Source organism: Ahaetulla prasina, chromosome 9 (assembly GCF_028640845.1).
Source record: "Ahaetulla prasina isolate Xishuangbanna chromosome 9, ASM2864084v1, whole genome shotgun sequence".
Lineage (NCBI taxonomy): Eukaryota > Metazoa > Chordata > Lepidosauria > Squamata > Colubridae > Ahaetulla > Ahaetulla prasina.
This window is the reverse complement of record NC_080547.1, coordinates 13,310,955-13,326,448: the sequence shown is the minus strand read 5'-3', so window position 1 is coordinate 13,326,448 and position 15,494 is coordinate 13,310,955. Positions and strand designations below refer to the sequence as shown.

Below are 15,494 nucleotides of genomic sequence, written 5' to 3'. Positions count from 1 at the left end.
TGATTTATTGAGGGGAAACCTGGACCTCTCAGATTCGGGTTTTCCCAGGTGTGCCAGTTTACCTATCCTAGTAAATAGAACTTTGAAAGATGCTTGCTTCCGAATTTTTACTTGGGTTTTTTTCTGGAACGCTGACACAGGCATTAAGAGGCCCCAAAGAAAGAAAAATGACAGAGAAACAGAGAACATCTTCTTCCCTCCCACTCTTGGAAGGTAGCTGAGATTATGACACTGTAAAAGGCATGGCTAAAGGCAACAAGCTGATGATGGGAGCTCCGAAGAGAATCTTCAGAGGTGTTGTGTCTTGCCCGCCCTCAGAGCAGCCGGGGCCTTCTTATCTGCTCCCGAACACAGAGGAATGTATGCCTCCCGGCCCCAGTCCTGGCTCCATGCCCAGACAAAGTGCAGAAGAAGGAGCACCTCCCTGCCCCAGCCCTGACTCCATGCCCAGGCAAACGGAGCAGCTAGACCCCTCCCCCTCCTCCACAGCATGTGAGCCTGAGGAGGGTTTATTACCAACAGCTGATTGGAGTAATCCTCGCATCAGAAGATTGGATAGGCGGAGGCAACAGAAGGAAGGGAGGGGCAGGCCTTAATGAGTGCTGAGTCATGGAGCCACACCCCATGGCCTATATAAAGGATCTACTTTCTGGCAGTCTCTGAGTCAGGCAAAAGTCGAACTTATCTTGCTGAAGTCACTTACTGGTCTCCTGCCTGCTCTGAGGACTTTGCTAGGACTTTGGGCAGAGCTGCAGAGGCAAGCCTGATTCGGATTTCCCTGACCCGGCCGTCAGCGGAGGAGTGGGACACGACAAGAGGAGAGATGAGCAAGGAAGAATAGGTGCTTGAGAAAGTTTGAGGTTTGGGATACGAAATGAAAGGTAAAAGGTAAAGGTTCCCCTCGCACATATGTGCTAGTCGTTCCCGACTCTAGGGGGCGGTGCTCAACTCTGTTTCAAAGCCAAAGAGCCAGAGCTGTCCGAAGACGTCTCCATGGTCATGTGGCTGGCATGACTCAATGCCAAAGGTGCATGGAACACTATTACCTTCCCATCAAAGATGGTCCCTATTTTTTCTACTTGCATTTTTTTTTTTAATTGAAAGAGTTTTAAAAAACAAAAACATTTTCCCCTTTTTCCCCTCCTCCCAAAAACCCTTCCCCTCCCCCCCCGGCTTCCCGGGTCAATCACAAGGTATTGTTATACATAAACCAAACATAGAATAAAATTTTCCCTTCCAATCCAAATAACCACATCCAAAGCTTTTCATCTCCCAACCCCCTCCCCATTACATAAAATAACTTTCTAATTATTCAAAGGCAATCTGATATTTCTTAATCTGATATCTATTTTGTAGATAATCAATCCATTTTTTCCATTCAATTAAATATCTTTCCTGCGTATTGTCTTTTAAAAAAGCTGTGATTTTAGCCATCTCAGCCAAATCTACTTGCATTTTTTACGTGCTTTCAAACTGCTAGGTTGGCAGAAGCTGGGACAAGGAACGGGAGCTCACCCTGTTACGCGGCACTAGGGATTCAAACCGCTGAACTGCCGACCTTTAGATCAAGGTCAGTGTCTTAGCCACTGAGCCACCGCATCCCTTGAAATGGAAGGAGAAACTACTAAATTAATCAAGTCCTTGGATTACCCCGGGCAAGGACATTTGCTTCAATAATTCCAGATGCACATGTGAATCCATCCGGAACAGACATCTCTACCTGCAGCAAAGCCAGCTGTTCTTGTTACTACTCAGAATGAAGTTCGCATAAGCTGCTTTACCTCATGCCAGTCTTCTAATTTGTTGTCAGAAAGATCCAGTTCAGATACGTGAGCACAGAAGGCAGCTATCTCCTTCTCGTCTCCTGCACAGGTGATCCCACAGCTGTTCAACACCAGCACGCTTGGCAGGTTGAGGCGGTCTGAAAAAAGCAGAACCGACAGGAGGCCCTTATAAGGACTCTCTCGTTTTTGCAGAGCAATGTTATCCATCCAAGCAATTCTGATCCAGAATACATTTTTAAAAAAATGCCGTATAAAAATGAGATTCCGTGTCTGATGAACTGTACCTGATGTGGCTGTTTTTAAAAGATACTGTTTTATTATTATGCAATCCATGATGCTCTTTGCTGGATGGAAGTGAAAAGTGACTCTGGAATACATGAAACTGTAAATTAGAATGTCCTAAGGGCTAATTAATGTAATTATTTGGTTTAGGACAGGAGTGTCAAACTCAAGGTCTGGGGACCGGATCCAGCCCACAGGGTGCTTAGATCTGGCCCGCAGGGCTACCCTGGAAACAGCGAAGGACCAGCTTGCAGTGCTTCTGCCAGTGAAAATGGAATTCGGGGGGCCCGCATGCAACACCACAAGCTCTGTTTTCGCTGGCAGAGGGTTGCAGGAGGCCATTGCAGCAAAAACAAATGGAGCGTGAGAGCCCTTTTTGCTGGCAGAGCGCTTGGGCTCCCCCGAGATGAGTGATGTTGAGCTGGCCCCTCGAGATCAAACACAACCCTGATGTGGCCCTCAATCGAGTTTGACACCCCTGGTTTAGGATGACTATGTCAAAAGGTAAAACACGATAAATTTCTCCTAGACATCCTTCTCTGGATTCCACGTTTGTACTTGATGAACACCAACTAATATCTTTTCATAGTTTCTTATCATCTACCCTAATACTATTTTCAGTGGGTTCTTCAGAAGCAGTATTAATGTTTCAGGAATCAGTGAAACCAAATTCCAGATTTCTGGAAATGAAATCTAACAAAATAATAGTAACTTTGGAGACAATATGAAAGATGCAAGGATAGAGAGAGATCTTCTTTCTTCATATAAAAGATGATTTCCTGGGACAATTGCAATGATTACCGTCATAAAGGAAAACTTTAATTTTGCCTTTTTCATTAGGGGAGTTGCTAATAAGAAACGGGTAATGAGGATGCGCACATTGAACAAGGGAACAGTATGCTGCGGCATACACTGTGATATTTTGCTGGATAGAAGCATTTTAATAAAAACATAACCTTGACTGAGGGCCAAGATAGTTTTTCCATCTTTTTGAGGTACTTGAATGAAAAAATCAGAAGATTTTTTTTTTCTTAAGGTGTCTCTGGAAAGGTTAACTCTGAGTGACATACAATACATTTTGTCCCCGACTGACTCAAGTTTCTTTTGTTCTTTTCTGTCACATTCAGTTACTCTCAGTTCCACCCAAATAACCTGGTTTGTATTTCCTCTTTGGGAATGTCTGTGATCAACCTGTGATCAACCTGACAGGAATTCAAAATCAGAATTGAGGGTGGAGGTCAGGGAGGAAGGAGCAAATAAACAGTTAGTGCACCCAAAAATTCTTTGCAGTCCAGAAAGGAACTCTGTTTCCCTTTCATCCCTCTCACAGAAGAGGGAGAACAAAGAGTAAACATAATAAATTTTAATCCAAGCCCTGCTCTAGGGAAGTCAAAAGAAAAATGCAGCCAAAACCTGTACCTTTCATAGGGGAACCCTGAGGTGTAGCCGGGACATGCACGCCCATTCCGGGACCACGACGATAAGGGAAGTTTTCCGGGCTGTATTTTTCACAAAGAACTTGCATGAAACTTCTCCCACTGGGCTGATCCATCATCCCTTCCAGAAATGCTGTGGTTCAAAAGATGGGAAATAAATGCCTTCCTTCCAACTGGCAAATGTAAAACACATCTTTAGACAAAACACCTTCCGTTTTAATTTGGGTGAGGGAATGTATTAAATTCACTAAACATTTGGAAAGCCTCATACAGTAAAGATGCTATTAAAAAAGCAAATGTACTCCAAGATCAAATGTGAAGGAACTTTTTCAGAGTGGCTCTTGTTAAGATGAAGGCTTAGATGAGGTATGTCCAACTTGGACAACTTTTAAGCCTTCTGGACTTCAACTTCCAGAATTCCCTAGCTAGACAAGTCTTAAAGTTGCCAAGGTTGGACACCCCTGGCCTAGATATTCAAGCTTGAAAGAAGACATCTGAGAAACTTATGAGGCTTAGAAGCATCCTATTGTAGCCACTCAAGAAGGTCAGGAACAGGTAAGTGAGATCCCAATGGGCAAAATGAAACATGTGCAATTTAGCTCCTTAAACCATTCAAACTACTATCAAAATATATGCTTGTGGAAAAAAAGAGGAATGGAGGGTAAAACTTTTTGTAAATTTCTGAATTCAGTCACAAAATCTCTGATGTGGAACATATTCAAAACTCAACCAGCACAGAATATACTATTCTAAACCAATAAAATAACTTGACGTAAAGGTAGTATTTGTAGGTCTTATAAACTTATACAAACATACCACTTTCTTCTTCATTTTTCTAGTGTGAACAGATGCTGGGCATAAAACATTCAATCTGTAAGGTGTATCTGTGTTGTTCCAATTTGTTGCATATATCAATATTTTGCAGATGGGAATAGAAATAACACACAAATTTAAGATACCAAAGAATTAATCAACACCAGAGATGGGCAGAAGGTAAATGTGTGAGTGATGTACAGTAGATCACCCAACTGTTCAATTGTAGCAGCAACAAAACCAAGTTATTTCCCTCCATTCCTGGAATTAAAGCAGATGAAGTGATGGAAACATGAGCTAAACCCTGGACATTCACATGGGAGACTGAAGGGAAAAGGTGCCCAAATTCTTTAAATCTTAGGAGGGCATCTTATGTAAGATGTTCCGATTGGTGGATTATTTTATCCCGCAAAAATAAATAGTGCAGAATGTCTCAGATGTTCCCCACTTACATAAGATGGTTATTTTTTAGTTTCAGCATCAGCTCTCTCAGGAGTTACATGAGTTGTATGAGTTTCTGGGAATCTTCTTAGCCCTTCATTGTATTTTTCCGAGGGAAAAGATCACACATCCATGTAATTCCCTGCACAGGAAGGGATAAGAGAATGGAAGAAAAGCAGGAACTTAAAACAGCATCAGTGAACTCAAGAAACAATGCTATCTAACTCGCACATTTTTTTTCCAGGAATCTGACAGCACCTTTTCCGAGTAACAATTTTTGTTAAAAGCATAAGTTTTTGTAAGCTGCGACTCATGAAAGTCTATGCCTTTGAATAAAAACTGTTGACTCGGAATGAGTGCTACCAGAGTTTTATAGACTAGCAGAGCTCTCCTCCTACAATCTCTTTTTTTGTGTGAACAGGAACTGGAAAATTTTTGTCAGGTAAGGCTGTCAACAGCTAGCAGCTTGATTCCCTCAAGCAGAATCTGCCCAGCTTACCCAGGCAACAATACCTGAGCACACAATAGATGCAAACTTAAGGTAAACTGCTCCAACCTTGATTGCAGGAAATATGACTTCAGCACTTCAAAGGTATTGGTTACCACCTTTAAAGCGCTCCATGGCTTAGGACCGGGCTACTTACGGGACCGTCTACTGCCGGCCTCTATCTCCCATCATCCGGTGCGTTCCCACAGAGAGGGACTCCTCAGGGTGCCGTCAGCCAAACAGTGTCGACTGGCGGCCCCCAGGGGGAGGGCCTTCTCTGTGGGGGCTCCGACCCTGTGGAACGAACTTCCCCTCGGGCTTCGACAACTACCTGACCTTAGGACCTTTCGCCCCGAACTTAAAACATATTTATTTCGTATGGCTGGACTAGCTTGATTTTACTTTTAAATTTTAATTGAATTTGATGGGTTTTTAAATTTTTGTAATTTTATGGGGTGTATTGTTATTTTAAATTTTTGGGCAAATTTAAATCAGTTTTTTAAGGGTTGTTTTAACTATTGTGTATGTTTGTATTTTATCTGCCTGTTCACCGCCCTGAGTCCTTCGGGAGAAGGGCGGTATACAAATTAAAACATTATTATTATTATTATTAGCAACAGAGTGGCCAATGCCTGGAATGCACTACCTGACTCTGTGATTTCTTTCCCAAACCCCCAAAACTTTGACCTTAGACTGTCTATTCTTGACCTCACCCCATTCCTAAGAGGTCTGTAAGGGGCATGCATAAGCGCACCAACATGCCTACCGTCCCTGTCCAACTGTCCTCTTTTATTCGTATCCATCTCATGTATACATAATCATGTTTATACTTATATGTTATCTAATACATGCTTGACAAATAAATAAATAAACAAAACAAAACATTTGGAGGCTTAGGGTGCCTTCCTGCTTTACAGCAAAGGTATATGGACACCAAGGTCATCTATCACCGCAGTGGCCTCATTTTTTGGAACATTATGTCCTCCAAAGCTACATCTTGTGTTCTAAGTATTTTGCAAGGCACTGGAGGCCATATTCTTTAATTGGACATTTGGTACATAATTTGTATGGATTTTGTTGACATTATTGATGGGCTAACATTTTCTTTTTGTTTATTGTTACTGCAGAGTTTGGGCATGGGAGGGATTGATTTCTGTATTTTTAATCTTTTTTTTAATGTGTGGACTTGTTCAACTTGATGGTGTATAAAAACTACTAAGTGGTGATGATGGATCGCTACTTTTCTGATTGAACAAGAAACTGAAAATTATTTGATCAAAAGAGAGAAAAAGAGGAAGGTAAATTATGGAGAAAATTTGTTTCAAGGGATTAATTTGGCAGGGAGAGGATCTGTTACTCACAGAACCTACATAAAGTAAGTTGTTCTAGTGATTTACATCCTTCATGGGATACCATTATACTAATTACATCATTTAAGTGATGCCACTACACAAATTGTCCATGGAAATCTGCTCCACTGCATGAAAGGTTAGTTGTATCAAGGTTTAATAAATGAAGGTTTCACTGTACAAGTATACCATTATGCTCCCATCTAATTAGCCAACAAGGAAAAAAAGATTTCAATATTAAAACTTCTCTGGGAAATCATGCCAGTTGGCAAAATAGTAATATAACCCACTGCCTTGAAAATAAAAATCGAAAGTGCAATAAGAGCATAAAAAAAATTAGTTGGATGGCTTGGGAAAGCCAACATAAATTGAACATGTCCACAACACAATTGAACATGTCCAGAAATATTTTACAAGAAGAGTTCTCCACTCCTCTGAAAACAACAAAATACCTTATCCCACCAGACTTGAAATCCTAGGCTTAGAAAATTTAGAACTCCGTCGCCTTCGACAAGACCTAAGTTTAACTCATAGAATCATCTATTATAATGTCCTTCCTGTTAAAGACTATTTCAGCTTTAATTGCAATAATACAAGAGGAACCAATAGATTTAAACTTAATGTTAACCGCTTTAATCTAGATTGCAGAAAATATGACTTCTGTAACAGAATCATCAGTGCTTGGAACACTTTACCTGACTGTGGTCTCTTTTCATAATCCCAAAAGCTTTAACCAAAAACTTTCTAATATTGACCTCACCTCATTCCTAAGAGGACCATAAGGGGCGTGCATAAGAGCACAAACGTGCCTATCGTTCTTATCCTATTGTTTTTCTTCTTTTCTTCATATATATATATATATATATATATGCTTATACCTCCTTATATTTCCTAATATATATGTTTATATACTATATAATCTTTTTGTGTGATGCTTATATATATTGTTGTGACAAAATAAATAAATAAAAATAAATAAAAGAATGCAAAATCTAATTGGCGTTCCCCTAAACTAGAATATAAACTTAAAGGGCAAATCCTTTCCCAGTTTTAAAACTGAATCCACAATTCGAATGCCCCAAGGTTGTTGAGAACCACACACTAAGGTTCATGAAATAATTCTATAGGATCTAAAACTTGGATTTTGGACGCCTTTCTGAAGATAAGCTGCTGGTATATATTAAGGTGCTGGTAGTGGTTACGCTATTCCAGACCTGCACAACTCATTGAGGGGGGAAAAGCTGCATTGGTAATATCGAACATTCTTATGTGCTGCACAGAAATACTGATCAGCTGCTCCATGGCAGTAGAAGCACTAGCGTGGGCTGCAGTGACAGCTCTAAATTTATTATAGTACTTATTTTTTAAAGGTTGCTTGGTGGGTCATATGTAGCCCCCAGGCTGTATACTATGCAGGCTTGCAGTATACAAGCTTGAAACAAAATGCTTTTAAAATCAAACCTTTTCAAAAAAAGGTGGACATTTTAGAGTTTTAGTCTAACAGTTAATTTCAGCCCATTCCAAAAATAAATCTCTGAAAGGTTCATAAAGTATCACTCAACATGGAAGTATTTCATACACTGAACTTTAACAATAGCATTACAAAGGCTTGTTGTATCGATCACTTGATTTATCAAAGTAATCATACTTCAAAACATCAACAAAAATAATTCTAAAATGTGGAAACAGAGTAACTTTTGTTCCTTCTGAAAAGGAGCATTTGTAACCAAAGTCAAAACCAAACTTTCCATTCTGGAAAGTGGAGGAAAAAATGAGGGAGGGCTTCGTTTTGGGGATAGGAAACAGAAATATAAACATGAGTGGAAACATTTGTTGGCTTTTCCCAAAAATCAGTATTATACCATTACCAAGGTTTTCTGAGTGTTAATAATCCATTTTCCTTCTCTGGTAAAATAAAGCTTTGACTAAGAAAACCAAATGGTTCCCAGAATGCAACTTAATTTTTTTTTAAATGTCTGTTATTAAATGCAGATGAGGCATCTGCTATCCATAATTTTTAATTTTTAAATGCTTAAGATGAGACCCTTTGACACTTGCTACAAATATAGCAAAACAAATCTTCCAATTTTTACTAAACTAAACTCTTTTTGGACTTTTTTTTAAGTTATGCACTTTTCAAGATAGTTAAAAGCCAGTGAAAATATTTTCAAGCATATTAGACAAGATAGATAGTCAACAGCATTTAGAAAATACTTTGCCTCTAACAATATTAATACTTGAAAGAGAAAAGCTGTGATGAGGAGGATAGGGATCTAGGTACGTTAGCTACCTATTTGTGCTTCTATAAAATAACAATCTTATAATAGAACTCCATTTGCTCTCAGGTGATGTTTTATCTTTCAAACTACCTTTCTTCCATTATGAAAGTAAGGAAGGTCTTAAAATGGGTTTGAGACAATTTCCCTCTCAAGCCCTGACCAGAGTTAAACCTTCAATCTTTGCCTCAGTTTGTAAGCCAGAAAACAGGAAGAATGTTAATGCTATTCAGTAAGATGCTGCCACTTGCCTTTAAAAAACTTTTACCAAGAAACAGGTAATACAATCTCACCAGGTGCACCTATTTGCCAATATATTAATACAACTAACTGTCAGAGGACAAGTATGTCTAGCTCTCTGCAAGTGTCATTTAAATCTATGCTACAAATGATGAAACTGCAGATAATGTGATAGGAAAATCTTAACAGTCTCCAAAGACTCCAAAGTCTCCAAAGACCTATGCAAGGGTCCTCTTTGTAGACTTTAGTTCAGCATTCAATACCATCATTCCAGACACTCTTCTACCTAAGCTAAACCAGCTACAGGTACCGGAACAGGCTTGTAAGTGGATCACAAGCTTCCTAACAAACAGGAAGCAGCAGGTGAAGCTAAGCAAGATCACATCAAATACCTGTACAATTAGCACAGGGGCCCCCCAAGGCTGTGTGCTCTCCCCACTTCTCTTCTCTCTGTATACCAATGACTGCATCTCCAATGATCCATTTGTTAAGCTACTGAAGTTCGCAGATGACACAACAGTGATTGGTCTCATTCGAGACAATGACGAATCCGCATATAGACGAGAGGTCGAACGACTAGCCTTGTGGTGCAACCAAAACAATCTGGAACTGAACACACTCAAAACCGTAGAAATGGTGGTAGACTTTAGGAAAAACCCTTCCATACTTCCACCTCTCACAATACTTGACAACACAGTATCAACAGTAGAAACCTTCAAATTTCTGGGTTCTATCATATCGCAAGATCTCAAATGGACAGCTAACATCAAAAACATCATTAAAAAAGGACAACAAAGAATGTTCTTTCTGCCAACTCAGTAAGCTCAAACTGCCCAAGGAGCTGCTGATCCAATTCTACAGAGGAATTATTGAGTCTGCCATTTGCACCTCTATAACTGTCTGGTTCGGTTTTGCAACCCAACAAGAAAAACAGACTTCAGAGGATAATTAGAACTGCAGAAAAATAATTGCTACCAACTTGCCTTCCATTGAGGACCTGTATACTGCACGAATCAAGAAGAGGGCCGTGAAAATATTTGCAGATCCCTCGCATCCTGGACATAAACTGTTTCAACTCCTACCCTCAAACGCGCTATAGAGCACTGCACACCAGAACAACTAGACACAAGAACAGTTTTTTCCCGAAGGCCATCACTCTGCTAAACAAATAATTCCCTCAACACTGTCAGACTATTTACTGAATCTGCACTACTATTAATCGTTTCATAGTTCCCATCACCAATCTCTTTCCACTTATGACTGTATGACTATAACTTGTTGCTGGCAATCCTTATGATTTATATTGATATATTGATCATCAATTGTGTTGTAAATGTTGTACCTTGATGAACGTATCTTTTCTTTTATGTACACTGAGAGCATATGCACCAAGACAAATTCCTTGTGTGTCCAATCACACTTGGCCAATAAAATTCTATTCTATTCTATTCTATTCTATTCTAAACAGAAAGTTCAAACCCTAACATGGAGTCTATTATGAATTGCTTAAGATAGTTCATTTCCTGGATTAACCTGCTCTACACTATGAAATAAATAAGCTTATTTTTTGACTTTGACAATCTGAGATGCAAGGGCACATTAAATATCATCATGATCCTATTTATAACAAGAACCTATACAGGAAATTGTATTTATTTGTCCAATTCCTGATAAAATACAAACTTTATTTCAAACTTTTTTTTATCAATGGTTGCTCTGAAGACTCCTGTAACTGTCATAAAGTACAGATGTCATTGTCTTTTACAGAATTATCTCTTAAATTTAATCTAATCTGTATATATGGTCTTCCTGTGGATTCAGTTTTTTTCTAGATCCTTTTGGACAATCTGATCCACCAGATTAGATGAATTACCTACTCTAACTGGCAGTGGATTTACCAGATTCCACTGAAAAATTTCTCCTGTCACCTCTACTTTTTTCTAAATAGAATATGGAAGGATTCAATTTAAGACGTTCTTCATGCAATGCAATGAGCTGATCAATAAGCTCAGTTTTTATAAATGGCAACAAGGAAAAATTATAGTTGACTCTTTTAAATACTAAAAGCCTGGTAGCATTAAGGCGCTGCCTTTCCTGAGCTCAGAGATTGTGTGCTTCTGAAAACCAGATGCCATGTTCTACACACGGAAATAGATGGACCAGATGGTCCTTGGATGATACAACTCATGCTTTTCCTCCCAGACTTCTGCAACTCCTCTCACATTGCTGAAGGCAACATACTAATAACTCACCAAATTACGCTATCATAGTTATGCTTTTAATATTTATTCAAGGACATTCACCATTTGAACGGCTGGGGATGGAAAGGAAACCACAGCCATGGGGTTCATTATTAGGAAATACAGAAGCATGCACATTTAAAGGATTAATGTCAGGGACAGGATACTGCATGATACTTCCTATAAGGTAAATTGTGTATTACGGTGTTTTTGAAAAACCTAGCGGATCTTGCTTGCTTCAAGACAGGAGATGCCAGACGCAACAGCCACTGTCACCATGTAACAGTCTGTCTCCAAAGAAAATATTTTATCTGTACCAATGTATCAATGTTACTATTATCTGCACCAATGTATCAATGTTACCATTTTACCTGAAAGGCCTATGGAAAAACATTAATTTACTAAGCTCCTTGAGTCATAAAGGCCTTCAGAAGTTAACAAATCAAAAATGAAATTCAATCACTGGGTACCTAAATAAAGTTATAAATCAGACTGTTAGTTTTTTAAAAAAAATATCTATGGGAGTTTTGTTTTTTCCCCCTCCAATAATCAACTATTGGAAGTTGTGGTATGTGTGGAAATGCAAATGAAGCAGGCATTTGAAGCCACTGTGGTTTCTCACCTCTTTGAACCAATGATTTTTTCATGATTTTTTTTTTCCTGTTCCAGGCCTGCTTTTCCCCCTACTGCTAATTATGATGATGTTGACCTTCTCTTCTCACCAGCTACCCGTCAGCTGCCTCCAAGGAGACAGAAGCCTGCCTGGACTCAATTCCACCTCTTGTGCTTCGAAAGTACATCTAGGGATGGAGAGGCCGGTCTGCACCTGCTGGCCGATCTCCTTTGCAGCCCCCACCCCTCAAGGATCCACTACTTTCTTCTTCTTCTTCCCAGAAAGCCACCAGCATCTTTCTGTCCTTTGGAGAAAGGATGCCCAGCAAAGCATCCTCTGACTGACTGCCCCTCGCATAGGGATACATGGGGGTGGTGGAGGGGGGGGGCGCAATCTGCCCCTCCTCCTCTCAGTCCACTGTTTCCAACCAGGGTCCCTTCCCTAAGAGGGGGAGGAGGAATCCAGAGCTCCCCTTCCAGGGGTCACCCCCCCCAGTGTTTTAGGAGTTCAAGGTAGACTGCTGCTGGACAAGGAGGCTCCAGTGGACAGCAGTCTCTCTCATCTCCCTTCCCCCTCAGCCCAGTTTCCAACCAGGGTCCCTTCCCTAAGAGGGGGAGGGGGAGTCTGGCCTTCCCTTCCTCCAGGGATCGCCCCCCCCCCAGCGTTTTTACACTGCTGCTGGACAAGGAGGCTCCACTGGACCACAGCCTTTCTCGTCTTCACAACCCCCCCTCCAAGCCAAATGTTTCCAACCAGGGCCCTTTCCCCAAGAAAGTGGGGGGCAGTCCGGCCGCCTCTTCCTCCAGCGCTGTAGGAGCTCAAGATAGACTGCTGCTGGACAAGGAGGCTCCAGTGGACAGCAGCCTCTCTCATCTGTCTTCCCCCTCAGTCCAGTTTCCAACCAAGGCCCCATTCCCCAAGAGGGGGAGGAGGAATCCAGCCTCCCCTTCCAGGGGTTACCCCCCCACCAGTGTTTTAGGAGCTCAAGGTAGACTGCTGCTGGACAAGGAGGCTCCACTGGACAGCAGCCTCTCTCATCTCCCCCCTCAGGGTCCCTTTCCCAAGAGGGGGAGGGGGAATCCAGCCTCCCCTTCCTCCAGGGATCGCCCCCCCCCCAGCGTTTTTAGATTGCTGCTGGACAAGGAGGCTCCACTGGACCACAGCCTTCTCATCTTCACAACCCCCCCCCCAAACCCACTGTTTCCAACCAGGGCCCTTTCCCCAAGAAGGGTGGGGGGTTCCGGCCTCCCCTTCCTCCAGCACTGTAGGAGCTCAAGGTAGACTGCTGCTGGACAAGGAGGCTCCAGTGGACAGCAGTCTCTCTCATCTCCCTTCCCCCTCAGCCCAGTTTCCAACCAGGATCCCTTCCCCAAGAGGGAGAGGAGGAATCCAGCCTCCCCTTCCAGGAGTCACCCCCCCACCAGTGTTTTAGGAGTTCAAGGTAGACTGCTGCTGGACAAGGCGGCTCCACTGGACCACAGCCTTTCTCGTCTTCACCCCCCACCCAAGCCCACTGTTTCCAACCAGGGCCCCTTCCCCAAGAAACGGAGGGGGGCAGTCCGGCCGCCCCTTCCTCCAGCACTGTAGGAGTTCAAGGTAGACTGCTGCTGGACAAGGAGGCTCCACTGGACAGCAGCCTCTCTCATCTTCCCCCTCAGGGTCCCTTTCCCAAGAGGGGGAGGGGGAGTCCAGCCTCCCCTTCCTCCAGGGATCGCCCCCCCCCAGCGTTTTTAGATTGCTGCTGGACAAGGAGGCTCCACTGGACCACAGCCTTTCTCGGCTTCACAATCCCCACCCAAGCCCACTGTTTCCAACCAGGGCCCTTTCCCCAAGAAAGGGGGAGGGGTCCGGCCACCCCTTCCTCCAGCGCTATAGGAGCTCAAGGTAGACTGCTGCTGGACAAGGAGGCTCCAGTGGACAGCAGCCTCTCTCATCTCCCTTCCCCCTCAGCCTGCTGTTTCCAACAAGGGTCCCTTCCCCAAGAGGGAGAGGAGGAATCCAGCCTCCCCTTCCAGGAGTCATCCCCCCCCCTCCCAGTGTGTTAGGAGTTCAAGATAGACTGCTGCTGGACAAGGAGGCTCCACTGGACCACAGCCTTTCTTGTCTTCACAACCCCCCCACCTCAGCCCACTGTTTCCAACCAGGGCCCCTTCCCCAAGAAAGGGGGGGGCGGTCCGGCCTCCCCTTCCTCCAGCGCTGTAGGAGCTCAAGGTAGACTGCTGCTGGACGAGGAGGCTCCACTGGAGCGTCGTCTATCTGTCTCTCGTCTCCCCCGCCTCGTTAAACCCTTTCCCTTCCCCTCCAGGCCAGGAGGTCGGACTGGCGGGTGGCGGCGGGCCCTCCGTTTCTCGCCTTCCCAACCTCCGGCCCCGTCCCCTCCTCACCGAGGCCCCCGCCGCTTTTTTTTTACGCTCCCCGTCCGGCGGCCGCGTCCTGCATTGACCCGGAAACAGCTCGCTCGCTCGGCCGGGATGGGAAGGAAGAAGGAGCGAGGCAGCGCGCGCGACCGGAGGGGAGGAGGGAGCCGGAGAAATAAAAACCAAACATCACGTGACTTCCCTTCATGTGAGAGGCGGGAGCCGCGCGCCGTTGCCCGGGAGACGCGGCGGCGGCGCCGGGAAAAGGGCTGCGGGAGACGCGCATGCGCCCCGCGGCCTCGCCCGCCCTCCCTCCCTCCCTCCCTAACGGTCGTCGCGCGGCCCAACGGTTTTTCCCGCCTCTTTCCGTTTGAAAATCTGCCCCCCCCACTCCGCGCGACGCCCTTAATTGAGGGGGGGGAAAAAAAATAACGGTCGTTTCAATTGCGCTTTCTCTAGCAGGGGTCTCGAACCTTGGGAACTTTAAGCCTGGTGGACTTCAACTCCCAGAATTCCCCAGCCAGCAAAGCTGGCTGGGGAATTCTGGGAGTTGAAGTCCTCCAGGCTTAAAGTTGCCAAGGTTGGAGACCCCTGCTCTATAGAGTCTCCTGGCTTGTATCTATGGAGATTCTCAGTCATCCGTTGTTCCCAAAGGTGCTTCTCCCCCCCCCACCCCCATGAGGCAACTTGGACTTTCTAGTTTTTCTTGGAAGACGTTTCGCTTCTCATCTGAGAAGCTTCTCCAGTTCTGACTGAATGTTGGGGATCAGTTTTTTTAAAAAATTTATTTACATTTATATCCCGCCCTTCTCCGAAGACTTAGGGCGGCTTACACTATGTTAGCAATAGTCTTCATCCTATTTGTATATTTATATACAAAGTCAACTTATTGCCCCCCCAACAATCTGGGTCCTCATTTTACCTACCTTATAAAGGATGGAAGGCTGAGTCAACCTTGGGCCTGGTGGGACTTGAACCTGCAGTAATTGCAAGCAGCTGTGTTAATAACAGACTCTTAACAGTCTGAGCCACAAGAGGTCCAGTCAGTCAAGCACTTCAGTTAGAACTGATGAAGCTTCTCATATGAGAAGCGAAACGTCTTCCAAGAAAACCCCAGAAAGTCCAGTTGACTCTTGGGGGGGGTGGGGGAAGGAAGCCCCTTTGGGAGTCTCCTGG

The 15,494-nt window shown here is 43.5% G+C and overlaps 1 protein-coding gene across 2 annotated transcripts in view; it reads right to left on the bottom strand.

Annotated features, from left to right (window-relative positions):
- LOC131203776 (tubulin-specific chaperone cofactor E-like protein) overlaps positions 1-14,479 on the bottom strand; it is a 94,833-nt gene extending 80,354 nt beyond the window's left edge. For both annotated transcript variants that reach the window (XM_058194377.1, XM_058194376.1), the window contains exons 1-4: positions 14,346-14,479; positions 4,768-4,898; positions 3,486-3,635; positions 1,782-1,921 (exon numbers count right to left, since the gene is read on the bottom strand). In XM_058194377.1, the coding sequence (XP_058050360.1) occupies positions 1,782-1,921; positions 3,486-3,621 (276 nt within the window). In that variant the 5' untranslated portion in view covers positions 3,622-3,635; positions 4,768-4,898; positions 14,346-14,479. The remainder of the gene's footprint in view (positions 1-1,781; positions 1,922-3,485; positions 3,636-4,767; positions 4,899-14,345) is intronic.
- Between the last annotated feature and the right edge of the window lie 1,015 nt (positions 14,480-15,494).